A 15,432-nucleotide genomic window follows, 5' to 3' on the forward strand; every position below is an offset into this window, starting at 1 on the left:
ATTATTCTGATTTATTTAGAATTTCATACCGAAATAAACACACCATCCCCACCCAAAAAACATCATTTAGGGCTTTTGTACAAGCAGCTTATTACTGTATTGTATTACTGTACCACCTACATTTACATTTATGTTAGGCCAGGGATGGGCAACTTAAATGCTGCAGGGGGCCACAACTTTTCATGTTCACTACCACAGGGCCACATATAGGACCATGCACTTAACCAGATATGATGAAACTGTAATTTTAAATATGTTTACAGTGCAGTAACTTAACATATTTCATGCTCAAATGCATGTTTAACGGTAGAAATAGGAATACAAAAGGTTTGAAGCAAATAAAAATAACCACTTACTGTGATTTATTTTTTTTCAGTGCAAGAACAGCAGAACAACATTTATTGCAAGAAGTAATTTTGTGCCTTTTTACACTGCACTTTTAAGATTTAGTTGTACTGAGGGCCACTTCAAGTGAGGGTGCGGGCCGTATGCGGCCCCCGGGCCTCCAGTTGCCCTATGTGGATGGATGGGGCAAACAAACACAGGACATTGACCCAAGAGGATTCTATTTGTGTCTAGTGTTAAATCAAAAGTCAGTGTTTTGCTGTTTCAACTTAAATTTAACTGTGTTTTATACATAAAACACTATCACTCATCTTGCACAACTCCTATGAATATACAGCAGCAGCATCCAGTGTAGTGACAAAGAACCCTCCAGCTTTATATCCTCTTGTTTTAGCATGTTGAGAATACACCCAACGCCAACTTTAGGCAATATGAAACCAACATCCAAACATGTAGTTTACTTCAGTGAGAGTGTCAACTCTTTGAGCATCAGGAATCTCATTGGCAATGCTGTAACATCAACACCTCATGAATGTCTTTTCCTACTTCACACGAACCCAGCATCTAAGCATCCACCCACAACAACCTTCAAAGTAGCACTTCAAAACTCCCAACGCCTCGCCATGTAAGGTATCCATGGTATTATTTAATCCAAATCATTCTCCGCTGATTTCGTATGGGACCATTCTCGAGCCTCTGCGAGCTGTTATCTGTAGGAATAATTCATTATTTGCCATCTCTTTGCTTTTGATATGAAATTTAGCAGTTATCTGTGGAAAATTTAGTCTGAGTATTGGACCAAATGAAAGCACAAGACACTTCATTGGATCCAATGTGACTTTTGCATAATTTCTTGCTACTAAAAAAGTGTCACCATTACTCATTTCACAGTAAGTGCATATTTAAACCTCCAACATTAAATATTTTTACCCTCATAATTAACTATCCCTTCTGTGTTGTCCTCGCCAGGCGGTCGACTATGAGAGCCGGAGCTCTTATTCCTTCTCTGTGGAGGTCCTCAACCCCATAGTGGACCCTCGCTTCTTGCGTCGAGGCCCCTTCAAGGACCGGGCCTCCATCAGAGTAGCGGTGCTGGATGCAGATGAGCCTCCGAGGTTCTCCAGAGCCCGATACCACATGGACGTTTCTGAAAACTGCCCGCCGGCCTGTACTGTGGGTCGGGTCAGCGCTGTAGACCCTGATACTGGTCTTACCAATAATATCAGGTACAGTAATCCGCCTCTGTCCTCATGTTGCACACTGCAAAAAAGCCAACTTGTATTTTTTGGCCTAAAACAGTGATTTAAGTTGGAAAAACTTGGAAATATAAATTATTGACATTTAGGGCAATAATGTAAGTTAGCACAACAAAGGAAGCCAGTTGTCTGCTGAAAAACAAGTTTGTGAGTTGTTGTTACTTATATCTTTAAGTTGGGGTTCACAACAAGGGACAATATTTTTTGCTAACTCTTATTTCTTTGTTGTGAAATGCGGGAAAGTGGTGAAATTCGGTCATTAGCGAAAGCTAGCGGCTAACTGACGCTAGCAGCTAACTGACGCTAGCGGCTAACTGATGCTAGCGGCTAACTGATGCTAGCGGCGCTGCTTGTTACAGCTACAAGAGTAGCCATTAGCGTATCAATGCAAACTCAAAGTTGTGGTCACAACATTAGCTGACATTTCATAGCGGCATTACAATCGTGTTGAGTTGACAAAAATCTGAATTCAGAGTTGAGCAAACTCAAAAACAGAACTTAAAATATTAAGTTTAATTGTCCAACTTGAAATTTTATCGAAGTTTGTTGCCTTGAAATTTTGAGTTCACCCAACTTTTCTTTTTTTGCAGTGCATATATAACTTTTGTAGGTCTTGTATATTTCTTATAGATTAAGCATATGAGCATTCAAAGCTATACATTCATGGGATGATACAACTTTCGGTCCAGTGAACGCTGGCGTGCTTTGTAGCCGCTGCTCACCCGTAATCAAAACGAAATAAAACATTGTTACTCTTTATTTGTAGCATTTTTGGCTGTTCAGACAAGCATATCCCACCTTAGTCACTCACTCACTATCTCAATACTGTCTGATGTTTTATTTTGTTGCCACTGTTTGTTTTTGTTTTGTTTTTAATTTTATATTTTGTTGTACAGCGTCCTTGGGTGTTTTCAAAGGTGCTTTAAATATAATGCATTATTATTATTATTATTATTATTATTATTAGTAGTATTATTATTCATTAAAGTCTTTCCATTGTTTTTGAATAAAGCTTTGAATGTCTGTCGTCCTCCTCCTGTAGTTTCAGCTGGGAGGACATGTGTTCGCTAAAACAAGCTAACAAGCTATCTTAGCTTTTTTTGGCTAAATAAACATACATAAATCACTATTACTAATCTTGCACAACTCCTACTAATATACAGCAACAGCATCCAGTGTAGTGACTAAGAACCCTACAACTATAGTTCCTCTTGAGGAAATGTTTTAGCTAAAACAAGCTAACAAGCTCTCTTATATAAATAAACAACATTAAAACACAAATTAAATTCATAAAATGTCAAGAAAGGATATTCTTTGACATATTTTCTGAACCAAACAGAAAACTACAATGGCACTCCTTTTGAAATTTTGAAAAAGTTTGTTTCTTTTACTGAACTAGATTAGCTTAAGTACCTTGCTGACTCATCGTAAAAACACATTTCATTAAAACTTGGCAGAAACAAAACAAAACACACCAAAACAGTCTCAGTTAGTCTTTCCACTGTTTCAACAATCACCAACTGTGGTTTGGTTGAAATACACACTTATTTTACAGAGTGAGATATGAAAATATGTTGTCTTTACAAACTGTTTTTTTTAACACTGTCTCTGCTAGCATCTTTGTAGAGCCGACTGAGAGCTAGCGCTCAATGGGCAACTTGTTCTTCCATTAAATTAGCTAAATAATTACCACTACCTTTCACTGTGTTCTTCGTTTTAGTCTTTATTAAGGTTTGTGAAGTGATGTTGGTCGAATACTTTATGATCAATAAGATAATTTGCTTTCTTGTTGAGAGTTAGCTTGTACGATGGTGTATTAGGTCCAAGTATGAAAAAGAAAAAAAAAATACGAACCCGGGAGAGGGGTTAATATTTCGAGAAAAAAGTGGCAAATCTATGAGAAAAAATTTGCACATTTATGAGATTAAAAGTAGCATCGAATTTTGTAGATTTGTCACTTTTAATCACATAAATCTGCTCCTTTTTTCTCATAGATTTGCCACTTTTAACCTTGTAAATCTGCTACTTTTCTTGTAGATTTGCCACTTTAACCTCATAAATCTCCTACTTTTTCTTGTAGATTTGCCACTTTAACCTCATAAATCTCCTACTTTTTCTTGTAGATTTGCCACTTTAACCTCATAAATCTCCTACTTTTCTTGTAGATTTGCCACTTTTAACCTCATAAAGATGCTTCTTTTTTTCTTGTAGATTTGACACTTTTAATCTCATAAATCTGCTACTTTTTTCTCATAAATTTGCCACATTTTACTCAAAATATTACCCCCCTCCCCCGGGTCCGTATATCTAAAAAATGTTCATACTTGGCCCTAATACGCCGTTGTAAGCTTGGCTCTTTTTGTGTTGTTAACGTGGAAAACTAATAAACTTCGGAGGTGCTGGTCGGTGGATTTTATAACCTTAGAATAGAGCCTAGGCTAGCTGTTTCCCCCTGTTTCCAGTCTTTGTGCTAAGCTAAGCTAATCAGCTGCTGCCTGTAGCTTTTTATTGAGCATACAGAGCATAAGAGAGTTTAACAATTTTCTCATCTAACACTTAAGATTAAAGTGAAGAAGCATATTTCCCCAAATGTTCCTTAAGAATTCAAAGCATCAATACTGTTGATGAATACTGTTTTTATCTACCACAGAGGAGTAAACAGTGCTAAATGAAAAACAAGCACAAGATGTTGCTGAGAGTTATATTTCTTAAGTTTATTTAATGTTTAAGAGCCTAGGATTTGGGCTTTTTTTTTTTATTTTTTTATTATTGATTGTTTTAATCAAGGGGTGTTTAGTTTTTTGGACTTAAAAATCAAACTCAACGAAAAAAGAAACAAAAGTGAAAGCTAAACAAGCAAATGTAAGCCGACCAAACGCCCGCTGCGCGTTCCCTCGAGCCGATTGTAACCACATAAGGTTTTGTGGTCCAATCCTGTCACTTGTGTTTGCAGTCGGTTTTGTCTGGGAGGCGAGTGATTTGCCTGTAACAACCATAGAAAACCGTGTCCCAATTAGCACGGGCAAAAGTGCTAAGAGTGAGTGTGTGGGGAGGAATGATAGTTGGTATATTCATAGAGATATTTAGATAATCGGTGGCACTTCAAAAGAGCCCCTATCAGCTGCGATAATCTCCCTATATTAATTCTTTGGCCATTTGAATGCAGACTTTCTTATCGCTGCCTCACACACTTGCCCTGTGTGCTTCTTTCACTCTGCACCCCGCTGCCATCTCTGCTTGCCTCTTCCCTTCACACTTTCTTTCTATACTTCTCTCCACCCCGTCCTCATTTCACTTTCATTCACCTTCCCTTTTCTCAAACACAACTATCTCTCTCCTCCCACCCTATACATATATATATATATATATATATATATATATATGTATATTCTAGAACCTGATCTCACAGGAATCCGTGAAATAGCCACGGATTCGCTTAATCAATCAATCAATCAATCAAACTTTATTTATGTAGCGCTTTTCATACATATAAATGCAACTCAAAGTGCTTTACAAAAGCCATCAGCCCGTCCAAACATATAAAACACCAACAAACAGTATGACAGAAGGTAAACAGGACAGGAAGACAGAGTATGAAGAGAGAGAAATACAGCACAACATGGGGGGAGGAAAGGAGGAAAAAAAAAATAACCTCGCAACATAAGCAAATACATTTCACAAACATGGACAAACTCAAAGCCATGGAATAGCCACGGAATCACTCAAATTTCCGTGCAACTGACACGGATTTCGCTACAATGCAAGTTAATGACAGTCATATCCCGTGGATATTCCATGGATATTTGTTCCTATTGGTTTGTTCCAAGTCACGTGACTTTCAAGGTCCCGGCGGTCAGAACAAAAAATAATATGGCATTGTTCTCGCTTTAGATCCCTTTAGCTACAAAAAGCATAGTTAACTGTTAACAAGTGCATAGTTAACTTATAATAGATGAGCAATAAAGTATATTTTAATATCAATAAGCAAACAAAAGATTAATAAAGGCATGGCAAAGACATAATGGGTGGGTTATAGGTGTTTGTAATGCTATTATGAAGAATTATAAGATACTCATGAGGCAAATGTTGTTTTGACATGATGAGGAACAAGTGTGATCAATTTTGAATGGTTGTGTTCACTGGATGACACATGTGTTTCATTTGTGTTCATGTTTTGTCACTTGTTGTCACCATTATGTATCACAGTGCATCACAGTGACAACTGTGTCTTACTGCAGGAGAATAGTGTTTAGAGTTTTGCAAAAGGAACGACTGAGATCTGCAAATAGTGTTTTACTAGATAAAGATAGTGGTTTTGTCAAAAGGATGTTCGATTCGGGGAATAAGTTTAGACAACTGAGCAATTGATTCACACAACAGGAATTAGTGTTTTAGCAATTGAGAAAAACAGTATTATTATTATTTATATATTACTCTCTCTTTCTCCAGGTTCTCTATTGATCCTCAGTCCGACCCGGAGGCTCTGTTTCGCATCACCCCGGACACCGGCCTCATCACCACGGCGATGGAGCTGGACCGGGAGCGCGAGCACTGGCACAACATCACTGTCATCGCCACCCAGAGAGGTCAGAGGTCGCTCGTTGAACACTTAACCCTTTATCGGGCAAAGAACCGTATTTGGTAACTCCAGCGGATATCCAAAATGAGGTCCCCATGTCTCTGTGTGAGGTCGTAGCACCACACGGATTTTGGGTAATATTTCGAGAAAAAGTTGCTAGATTAAAGTGGTAAATCTACAAGAAAGAAAGTCACAGATTTAAGAGATTTAAAGTGGCAAAGCTGCACGAAAAAAGTCATATATTTACGAGAAAAAAGTGGGGAAAAAAGCAACTTTTTTTCTCGCAGATTCACCATTTTAATCTCATAATACAGTTATTGCTGTAGGCTATTTTATATTTTTCTATCCTTGAAATGTTTTTTCTTTATTTTTTTGCTATTTATTCTGTTTGTTTTGAGACATGTCTATGGTGAAACCAAAGAGGAATTTCCACTCAGTGGATAATAAAGTTGTTTTTTTTCTCGTAGATTTGCCACTTTAATCTTGTAAACTTTTTTCTCAAAATATGACCCCCCTCCCCCGGGTCCGTATGGTTTTTTTACACATTCTGGCTGTATGTAATATCCTCCAATATTCTCTATAGGGTTGAAATTTGGATTTTGCAAGTATTTCAATGAGTGTCCTATTAAGGGTTAACACTGAGACGTTCCAGCTCGTCCATTGGGTCTTTTATTCAGAGCTTAAACTCTTCCATGAAACCAACATTTTGCCACCACTGACACCTGCAGCCACTTATAGAGCATGAGAGTTTAAGAGGTTTATGGAAGTGTAAACTGTAAATTGTGCGGTATCTGAAAAGCACAGTATCCACTGTGTGATGCAGTTCACTAAGCGGCTTAGCGCTCGAATCATCAAGCCATGAGGGGAATGCTGTTTGGCGCTACAAATAGTTTGTTACAGCTTGCCTGAGGATCAATTGATCTATACTGTGTGAGTTATCTGATGCTGCCATAGATCTGTTCTCATAAGGATTCAGCAGGAAACAAAGAATTAAAGCAACAAATCGATTACAACCAGTGCTTTACAGGCACACTGTTGCTGCGAGCGAGTAAACACCTTTTCAGTTTCCAAGCAAGGATTTTCAACAAACATAGAGGCACTTCACAGGTTGTTTTTCAATCAGGTGAACATCACAAAAGAACAAGAAATGCAGATAAAAGCACAATGGTAAAGTCCGTTTAGCAAGGCCGCAGTTATGATGAGAGGCGGTGGAGACATAAGGATGAAAAAAATTATTTTCTAAAGCGGCCTTCGACAGATGCATTTCCAGGGGGGATTGGTATGAGGTCAGAGTAGATCATTACAGCTGCTCTGGGGGAAGATGCACAATAGTATAGATAGAATATCATAGACTCCTACAGAGTGGACTGTATGAAAATAACAGGTGGCAGTAATCCATATGCATCACATCCACAGCTGCAACAGATCAACACATGCACCTTTTTGGGTCAGTTTAGAACCAGTGTGCTATGTTTTTTTTAGCATAAATTACATTTTTGGCACAATGCCTCTACTCTATTTATACATTACATTGTGTTTCTTCTTATTGTGCAAATGAGCCTTTCAAAAAGCTTTCCTATTTGTTAGGCTAGTTAACTTTTCTTCTTCATTTTTCAATTTCTAACAAAATATGCTTTTAAAAAGTGGTGAAGAGAAAATTCCAAAAAGTTGCCCCATTAGTATAAACCTTTATGCCATTTCATATTTTTGTAGTATTTAATATTTATTTCCTAGCTTGATCAAGGTGGTTGTTTTGTTCCAAGCTCAAGAATGAACTTTGAAACAAAGAGATGTTTTATATTAGCTAGAAGGGCACCATACGATTTTATCCCGATACTTGAGTCACGATACGATATTATTGCGACTCTTATTATTGACACTCATTGAAATACTTGCAAATTCCAAATTTCAACCCTAGAGAATATTGGAGGATATTACATACTGCCAGAATGTGTAAAAACAACATACGGACTCAGGGGAGGGGGGTAATATTTTGAGAAAAAAGTTTACGAGATTAAAGTGGCAAATCTACGAGAAAAAAAATTGCAGATTTATGAGATTTAAAGTGGTGAATCTGCAAGGAAAAAAGTTGTTTTTTCCCCACTTTTTTCTCATAAATCTGTGACTTTTTTTGCGCACATTTGCCACTTTAAATCTCTTAAATCTGCAACTTTTTTTCTTGTAGATTTGCCACTTTAATCTAGTAAAATTGCAATTTATAGTAATAATAGTCAAGTTCTCCTGGTACAAGTCACTGAAGAATAACTCTGTTTGTACGACTGTTTCTTGCAGATTTTTTTTCAAAATTTTTACAGTCAATAAAGTTAATATTATTATATTATTATCATACTGATTGGTCAGATGTCATGGTGTCACTGTCTGTGACATAGCCTGATCTTTGCTGATTAGCTGGAGAAATCACAGAGAGACATGGGGACCCCATTTTGATATCCACAGAAGTAACCAAATATATTCTTCGCCCGATAAAGGGTTAAATAGTATAGTAGTAGTATAATGGAGACAGAAATAATAAATCAGTGTTTTATGTAAGTGTATCTACTTCATGCAGTCAGTGGCCCACTTGGGCAACCCCAGTGAAAAATGTCTAGACATGCTACAAGGTGAAAAATTATTTGTGTATCCACCTCGTGATTCGTATCAGCTCCACCCTTCAACCATGTGTCTGAAAAAATAAATACATAAATGACAAGCCATTTGGAGATCTCCCTGGAGAGTCATAGCTGTGGCCTTGACATTGGGGAATGTTCAAGAGCAAAGACTGCAGCGACTGCATGAGAAGCAAAACACGTAATGCGGTTTGGTTTAAAAGGCTAAGGCTGGAAATATTGTATATTTCTTGTTATTGTCTACAAATGCCATGAAAAGACCAAAACTAACAATGGTTCATCTCTCAATACTCTTCGATTCCCCTAATCTGTCTGTTGCACTCGTCTCAAGCCCCATTGTTTCCAACTGAAAAAAAGGTCATGAATATATAGTTTCAGTTTTGTTTTAATGGCAAAATAATCTTCTGAAACAGCTGGGGATTAACATGTGGTGCTATTGTGACAATCCATTGCAGAAGGTGGATGTGGCTCAAACTACAGGACCTATGTTCAGATAAGTGTGGCCTTATGATGTGTTGTTTTTTACCCCATTAGAGTAACAGTTGTGATACAACTTGTGATATTCTGACCAGTTACTGTCTTAAAAAATACATTTCTTGAAGGGATTACTTTAGTACCTCCCCCAAGGATAAGGTGATGTTTTTGGTTGGTTGTTTCGGTTTGTCTGTTGGTTGGTTGGTTGGTTGGTTGGTTGGTTGGTTGGTTGGTTTGTTCCTTATAGGGCAGGGGTCTCAAACTCAAATTAGCTGGGGGCCGCTGGAGGCAGTATCAAATTGACCAAAAAAAGACACAAAATGACCCAAAAATACACAAAATTACTAAAAAAAGACACAAAATTATTAGAAAAAGACACACAATTACCAAAAAAAAGACACAAAATTACCAGAAAAAGACACTAAATTATCTAGTCTCTCATGCTATGCCCAATTTTCTTTATACATGGTAGCCAACAGTAACAGGTGTTGAACCTTTTGTTGAACAAGTATTTCAACTGTTGCAAATTTGCATTGCTGCCAGTATAAACAGTGTAAAGGCGAAATATTTGCAGGGACATTTTTTACATTTTCATCTCATTTATTCGTCACGCCCTCGTCTGTATAGCCCTTAAACCAAACCATACCCATCATCTTATTAGTTATCTTAATGGTGCTATGCATGTTAGAAAGCTTTAACAAATGATGTCATTAGGCTGACTAAAAAACTTTAGCATCATGCACCAATGAGTAATTTTCATAGGAATGAATGGTGCCCCGCTTCTCATGCTGTATCCAGTTTTCTTTATAAATAGTAGCCAACAATTACAAGTTTTTTCTATACTATACTTGTGTGCTGAGCCTGCACAAAGGTATTGAAGTTTTATTGAACAAGTATTTCCACTGGTGCAAATTTGCATTGCTGCCAGTATAAACAGTGTAAAGGCGAAATATTTGCATATAGCCCTTAAAACAAACCATAACCATAGTGGATCAGCAAACAATCTTATCAGTTATCTTAATGGTGATATGCATGTTAGAAAGCTTTAACAAATGATGTCATTAGGCTGATCGTGGTGCCAGATCAGAAAATGATAATACATGTATGGGTCACATTGAAAGGCAATGACAGACAACCTATTCCCTCGTTTAGACTTGATGACAGTTTCACCTGCCTCCTGCTAAATCTTGGCTAAGTTGTAATAGCCGCTCTTGACAGGTCCAGAGCTATTATATAGCTCTTCCACTCAGCCTTAAAAACTCAATCAAACCGCTGGGTGTTAAAGTGAAAGTGTTGCTGCAGATTGCTGTCCAGTGGCTACTGTGTGCAGCGAGAGGAAGTTGTTTTCCTGCCAACTCCTGCTCTGGACAAAGTTAATCTTTACTTAAAATCTACTCAGGGCTCCTTGTGGCAGCAGTGTTGGTAGGGCTGTGAAGGCAGCACAGTGAGTGCCTGTCTTGAATAATGAGCTCTATCTAATAAACAGACTGTTGGAGGCAGTGTTGACATAAAGCACAGTAGGAGCCCTGCCATGGCCACGGGCAGGCCAGCTCACCCAGAAGCACTGCAGCAAGAGCTCATTTTCAGCTTTTCAGCGAAAGGGAAGCAGTCGCTGTCATCCGTGACACAGTGTTACTGCTCTGGGTTTGAGAACATTGTGTGGGAGTCTATGTCTGTCAGTCTGTGTGTGTGTGTGTGTGTTTGTCTTAATTTACACAATGTGCGGCCCACTGTGTTGCCTGCTTAGATAAATGAGTGAGGATGTGAGCTGCTGAGCCCGGATTGTGTCTGAGCCTGAAATGTAACGGTGAATGTTCGGCTCAGAGTACGACGCGCCGCGTTTCAAGCGTGGCTGCGACAACTTCTTGTTTGGAGTGTGTGTGTATATCCAAGTGAATGGGGTGTGGGAGACCCTCTGCCAATCCATTTAAACTGCGCCCTTGTGTAACTGCATGCAGATTGACTGCTTTCTACATCCCTCCTCTGCTCCCGCTCTCGCTTTCTTAGAAACACACACGCATAGACACTTGACGCTGTGAGATGGTTTGGCTAAGAACGGAACAGTTTGATGTGGAAAAATTTGACTGCTATGGAAGCATCAGTCGTACTCCAGCTGGGAGCCTGTAAGCCGTAGCACGAGCCAAATTAAACCAAATGTGCTTCTGTATATTTAGCCAATTGTGGCCTCGCTAATGTGATTTGAGTGCTGTTGAAGTTTCTGGACAAAGACTGAAAAGCTTGATCTCAATGAGGACATGGATATAATGGGGTGCAAACACGGCACCTCTGTGTGAGCACACACTGCTGTTGCTTTGGGGAATTAAATTCATGTTTTTTTCCAAATACAGCTGTCCTGCATCCATCTTAAAGGTGCTATATTGTAAGCTGCCTGTTTCTGATTGGTTCTTGCAGACAACCTCAGTCAGAATGATAATGCAAACTGTATTACTCCATTCAATAGCACTCCTTCTGTTCGTACCTTTCACAATAAAAGCCCTAGAAATATACATTATTTAACTGTATACCAGTGGTTGGAGGGTGAGCCCTAGAGATGCAGAAAATCCAGGTAATTTTACACACCAAAGTCAAAAATTTTAGCATCATGCACCAAAGAGTAATTTTCATAGGAATGAATGGTGCCTATACTATACTTAGGTGCTCAGCCTGCACAAAGGTATTGAACCTTTTATTGAACAAGTATTTCTACTGTTGCAAATTTGCATTGCTGCCAGTATAAACAGTGTAAAGGCGAAATATTTGCATATGGCCCTTAAACCAAACCATAACCATAGTGGATCAGAAAACAATCTTATCAGTTATCTTAATGGTGATATGCATGTTAGAAAGCTTTAACAAACAATGTCTTTAGGCTGATCGTGGTGCCAGATCAGAAAATGATAATACATGTATGGGTCACATTGAACACCGAAGTCTAAAATTTTAGCATCATGCACCAATGAGCAATTTTCATAGGAATGAATGGTGCCCCGCCTATCATGCTGTATCCAGTTTTCTTTATACATTTTGTACATATGTACAGTATATATATATATATATATATATATATATATATATATATATATATATACTGTACATATGTACATGTATATTGAGCCAATTGTGTGCTCGCCAATGTGATTTAAGTGTTGTGAAAGTTTCTGGACAAAGACTAAAAAGCTTGATCTCTCTGCTTTGGGGAATTGTATCCATACTTTTTTTTTCTAAATACAGCTCTTATGCATTCATCTTACAGTGCTATATTGTAAGCTGCCTGTTTCTGATTGGTTCTTTCAGACAACCCCAGCCAGGTGTCCAGAGTTCTGGTTGCAATAGAGACATTGGACCTGAACGATAATGCACCCGAGCTGGACAGGCAATACACAACTGCCATGTGTGACTCATCCTCCATCGGACAGGTCAGTATTTTTTTGTATTTAAATGACCTTTTATGTCGATGTATTTGACCGTTCCAAAGCTACAATTTAAAGTCCCTATGTTTAACAGGAATATTTTAATAGCGTCTTTGAAATTCTGCTGGAACAAGCTTTTATTCACATAAAAATGGGACAATCCAAATTGGTGCAGACTATTTGTCTTCTCTTCACTGCAGTAATGTGACAAACATAATTTGACGTAAAGCCATTGTCCCATGTTCTGCTTTTGTTCCAACACTTTACCACCCACCTTGGGAACAAGTCCCTGGAACTATATTTTGGCACTGCTCATGTGGTGATACTAAATGCAAGTTCCAGGTGCTTTCAAGTGCCTCGGCTGTGCTATAGATTGGGATTAGTCAGAAAAAAAAGCACAAAAGAACATAGAAACAAAGCCTCACTTGGTTTTAAAAGGTCAGGTTGATTTATGTAAGACTCCCCTGGGTGGAATCTTTTTAACATGTCCAGTAAATGGCACCAAAGGTAGACATTTTGAGTCCTCTACATTGTGGGTTTTATACGTTTTGGTTATGCTTGCAATGTGACTTGATTTTCATTCACCAATTCTTTGGTTCAAACATGAACACAATATCTGAACCCCTTACCTAACAGACTCATTTTTAAGCTCTGGGGCCAAATTTTCTGGAGATCCGGCATAACCAACAGATAACAGATATGCAGGCAGTATTAAAAAAGACAATCATCCCGTTCTTAACCCTTTATCGGGCAAAGAACTATATTTGGTAACTTCAGGTAATATTTCGAGAAAAAAGTTGCAAATTTACTAGATTGAAGAGGCAAATCTACAAGAAAAAAAGTTGCAGATTTAAGAGACTTTTTTCTCCCAGATTCACCACTTTAAATCTCATAAATCTGCAAAAAAATGTCTCGTAATTTGCCACTTTAATCTCGTAAACTTTTCTCAAAATATTATTTTCGTATGTTTTTTTACACATTCTGGCTGTATGTAACATCCTCCAATATTCTCTAGGGTTGAAATTTGGAATTTGCAAGTATTTCAATGAGTGCCCTATTAAGGGTTAAAGCCATTTGATAGTTTCAAGACCTCAGAGTCTGATCAGCAACTTCATCAGTACTTCCAATAGGTTGTTTTAGGTCCAGACGATATCTGCATATGAATTGAGATAGATTCTTATTTTAAAAGCAGATGGATGTATGTCAATGGATTCGGAGATTACATTTTGGGCCTGTTTGGTTCGTCTCTTTATGCTCTACAAACAAAAGGAGAGCAACCAATGTGAGTCAATACAACTTGGACTTAAAACACCCTACAAACAGAAACCAAAGAACCCAAAGCTATTATTCAGCTCTTCTACTCAGCCTTAAAAACTCAATCAAACCACTGGGTGTTAAAGTGAAAGTGTTGCTGCAGATTGCTGTCCAGTGGCTACTGTGTGCAACGAGAGGAAGTTGTTTTCCTGCCAACTCCTGCTCTGGACAAAGTTAATCTTTACTTAAAATCTACTCTTGTGGCAGCAGTGTTGGTAGGGCTGTGAAGGCAGCACAGTTTAGTACACTTAGAAAGATCAAGTTCATTATACTTGCTATTTTTAAGTTTAATAACTTAACAAAAATAAGTCAACACAACTGTTCAGTTAAGTCAGACTCACTTGGCATACTTAAGTTGCAACAATTAGAAAGATCAAGTTTATAATACTTGCTGTTTTTAAGTTGAATTAACTTAAAAAAATTAAGTAAATAGACTTAGATTTAAAGTAAACTTAACAAGTAGATATCAAGTAAACCTAACTTAAGACTATCAGTTATATTTACTTACCTTTTTTAGTGCAATTGGTTTCCTAGATTATTTTGATAATAACCAAAATCACTATCAAGAAAACCATGGAAAATATCTAGATATCAGCTGAGAGAGGACCTAAGACTGAGCCCTGAGGAACACCTTCAACCAATTTTGTTTATTGATAATAAACAAAATAATAATAACCAAAATAATTATCAAGAAAACCATGTGAAATAGCTAATTATTTTTGTTGTCATCATTATATTTGTCCAAACAAATGTACCTTTAGTTGTACAAGGCATCAAAATGAACCAGAAATTGAAGAAAACAAGGGCGGTCTAATAATTTTTTCCATGACTGTATATGATTAATATACCATGTATTAACCATGTTTTACTGGGGTACCAGCACACACAAAGTAAAAATATCCCTAATAAAACTGGATTTACGTTCATTATTTAAGACAAAATACACAAATACTGCATATGTTCATGAATGAATCACATGCGCCCAAACTGTAAACTCAGCTTTTTTTTCATGGAATTACATTAGAGGTTATATTGATTATTTCTAAGCATTGAAGTCTACCATAAAGAAACATACAGTACTTCAAAGCTTCTTTTTTTCATTAAAAGAAGGGATTGTCTTATACAAAGCGCGGAGCATATAGAGTTCAGTGGTTTGGAGCTATTCACACAGCCACAGTGTGCCCATTCACCATGCAGGCAGGTGAATCCTCCACGGCCTGTTATCGTAACACAGCAGCTATTCACATTGTAATTAAACTGGAGCCTCCTCTCAGACTGCCTGCCATCCGTCTTGCTCTACTGCTATATTTTCCTGCATCATGGTGCTCCTCACCAGATTCTATCTCAATTAAAGAAATCATCTTCTCCGCTCCTCGGCGTCTCCCTGGACACCATCTTTTTGCTCTCTGTTTCATTTCTCCATCTTC

The 15,432-nt window shown here is 37.8% G+C and overlaps 1 protein-coding gene across 1 annotated transcript in view; it reads left to right on the forward strand.

Annotated features, from left to right (window-relative positions):
- The window catches only part of LOC131980217 (uncharacterized), a 175,057-nt gene that overhangs the window by 137,936 nt on the left and 21,689 nt on the right, over positions 1-15,432 (forward strand). Inside the window, exons 6-8 of the mRNA XM_059344430.1 lie at positions 1,315-1,571; positions 6,051-6,187; positions 12,576-12,697. Of these exons, the coding sequence (XP_059200413.1) occupies positions 1,315-1,571; positions 6,051-6,187; positions 12,576-12,697 (516 nt within the window). The remainder of the gene's footprint in view (positions 1-1,314; positions 1,572-6,050; positions 6,188-12,575; positions 12,698-15,432) is intronic.

Source organism: Centropristis striata, chromosome 11, assembly GCF_030273125.1.
Source record: "Centropristis striata isolate RG_2023a ecotype Rhode Island chromosome 11, C.striata_1.0, whole genome shotgun sequence".
NCBI lineage: Eukaryota > Metazoa > Chordata > Actinopteri > Perciformes > Serranidae > Centropristis > Centropristis striata.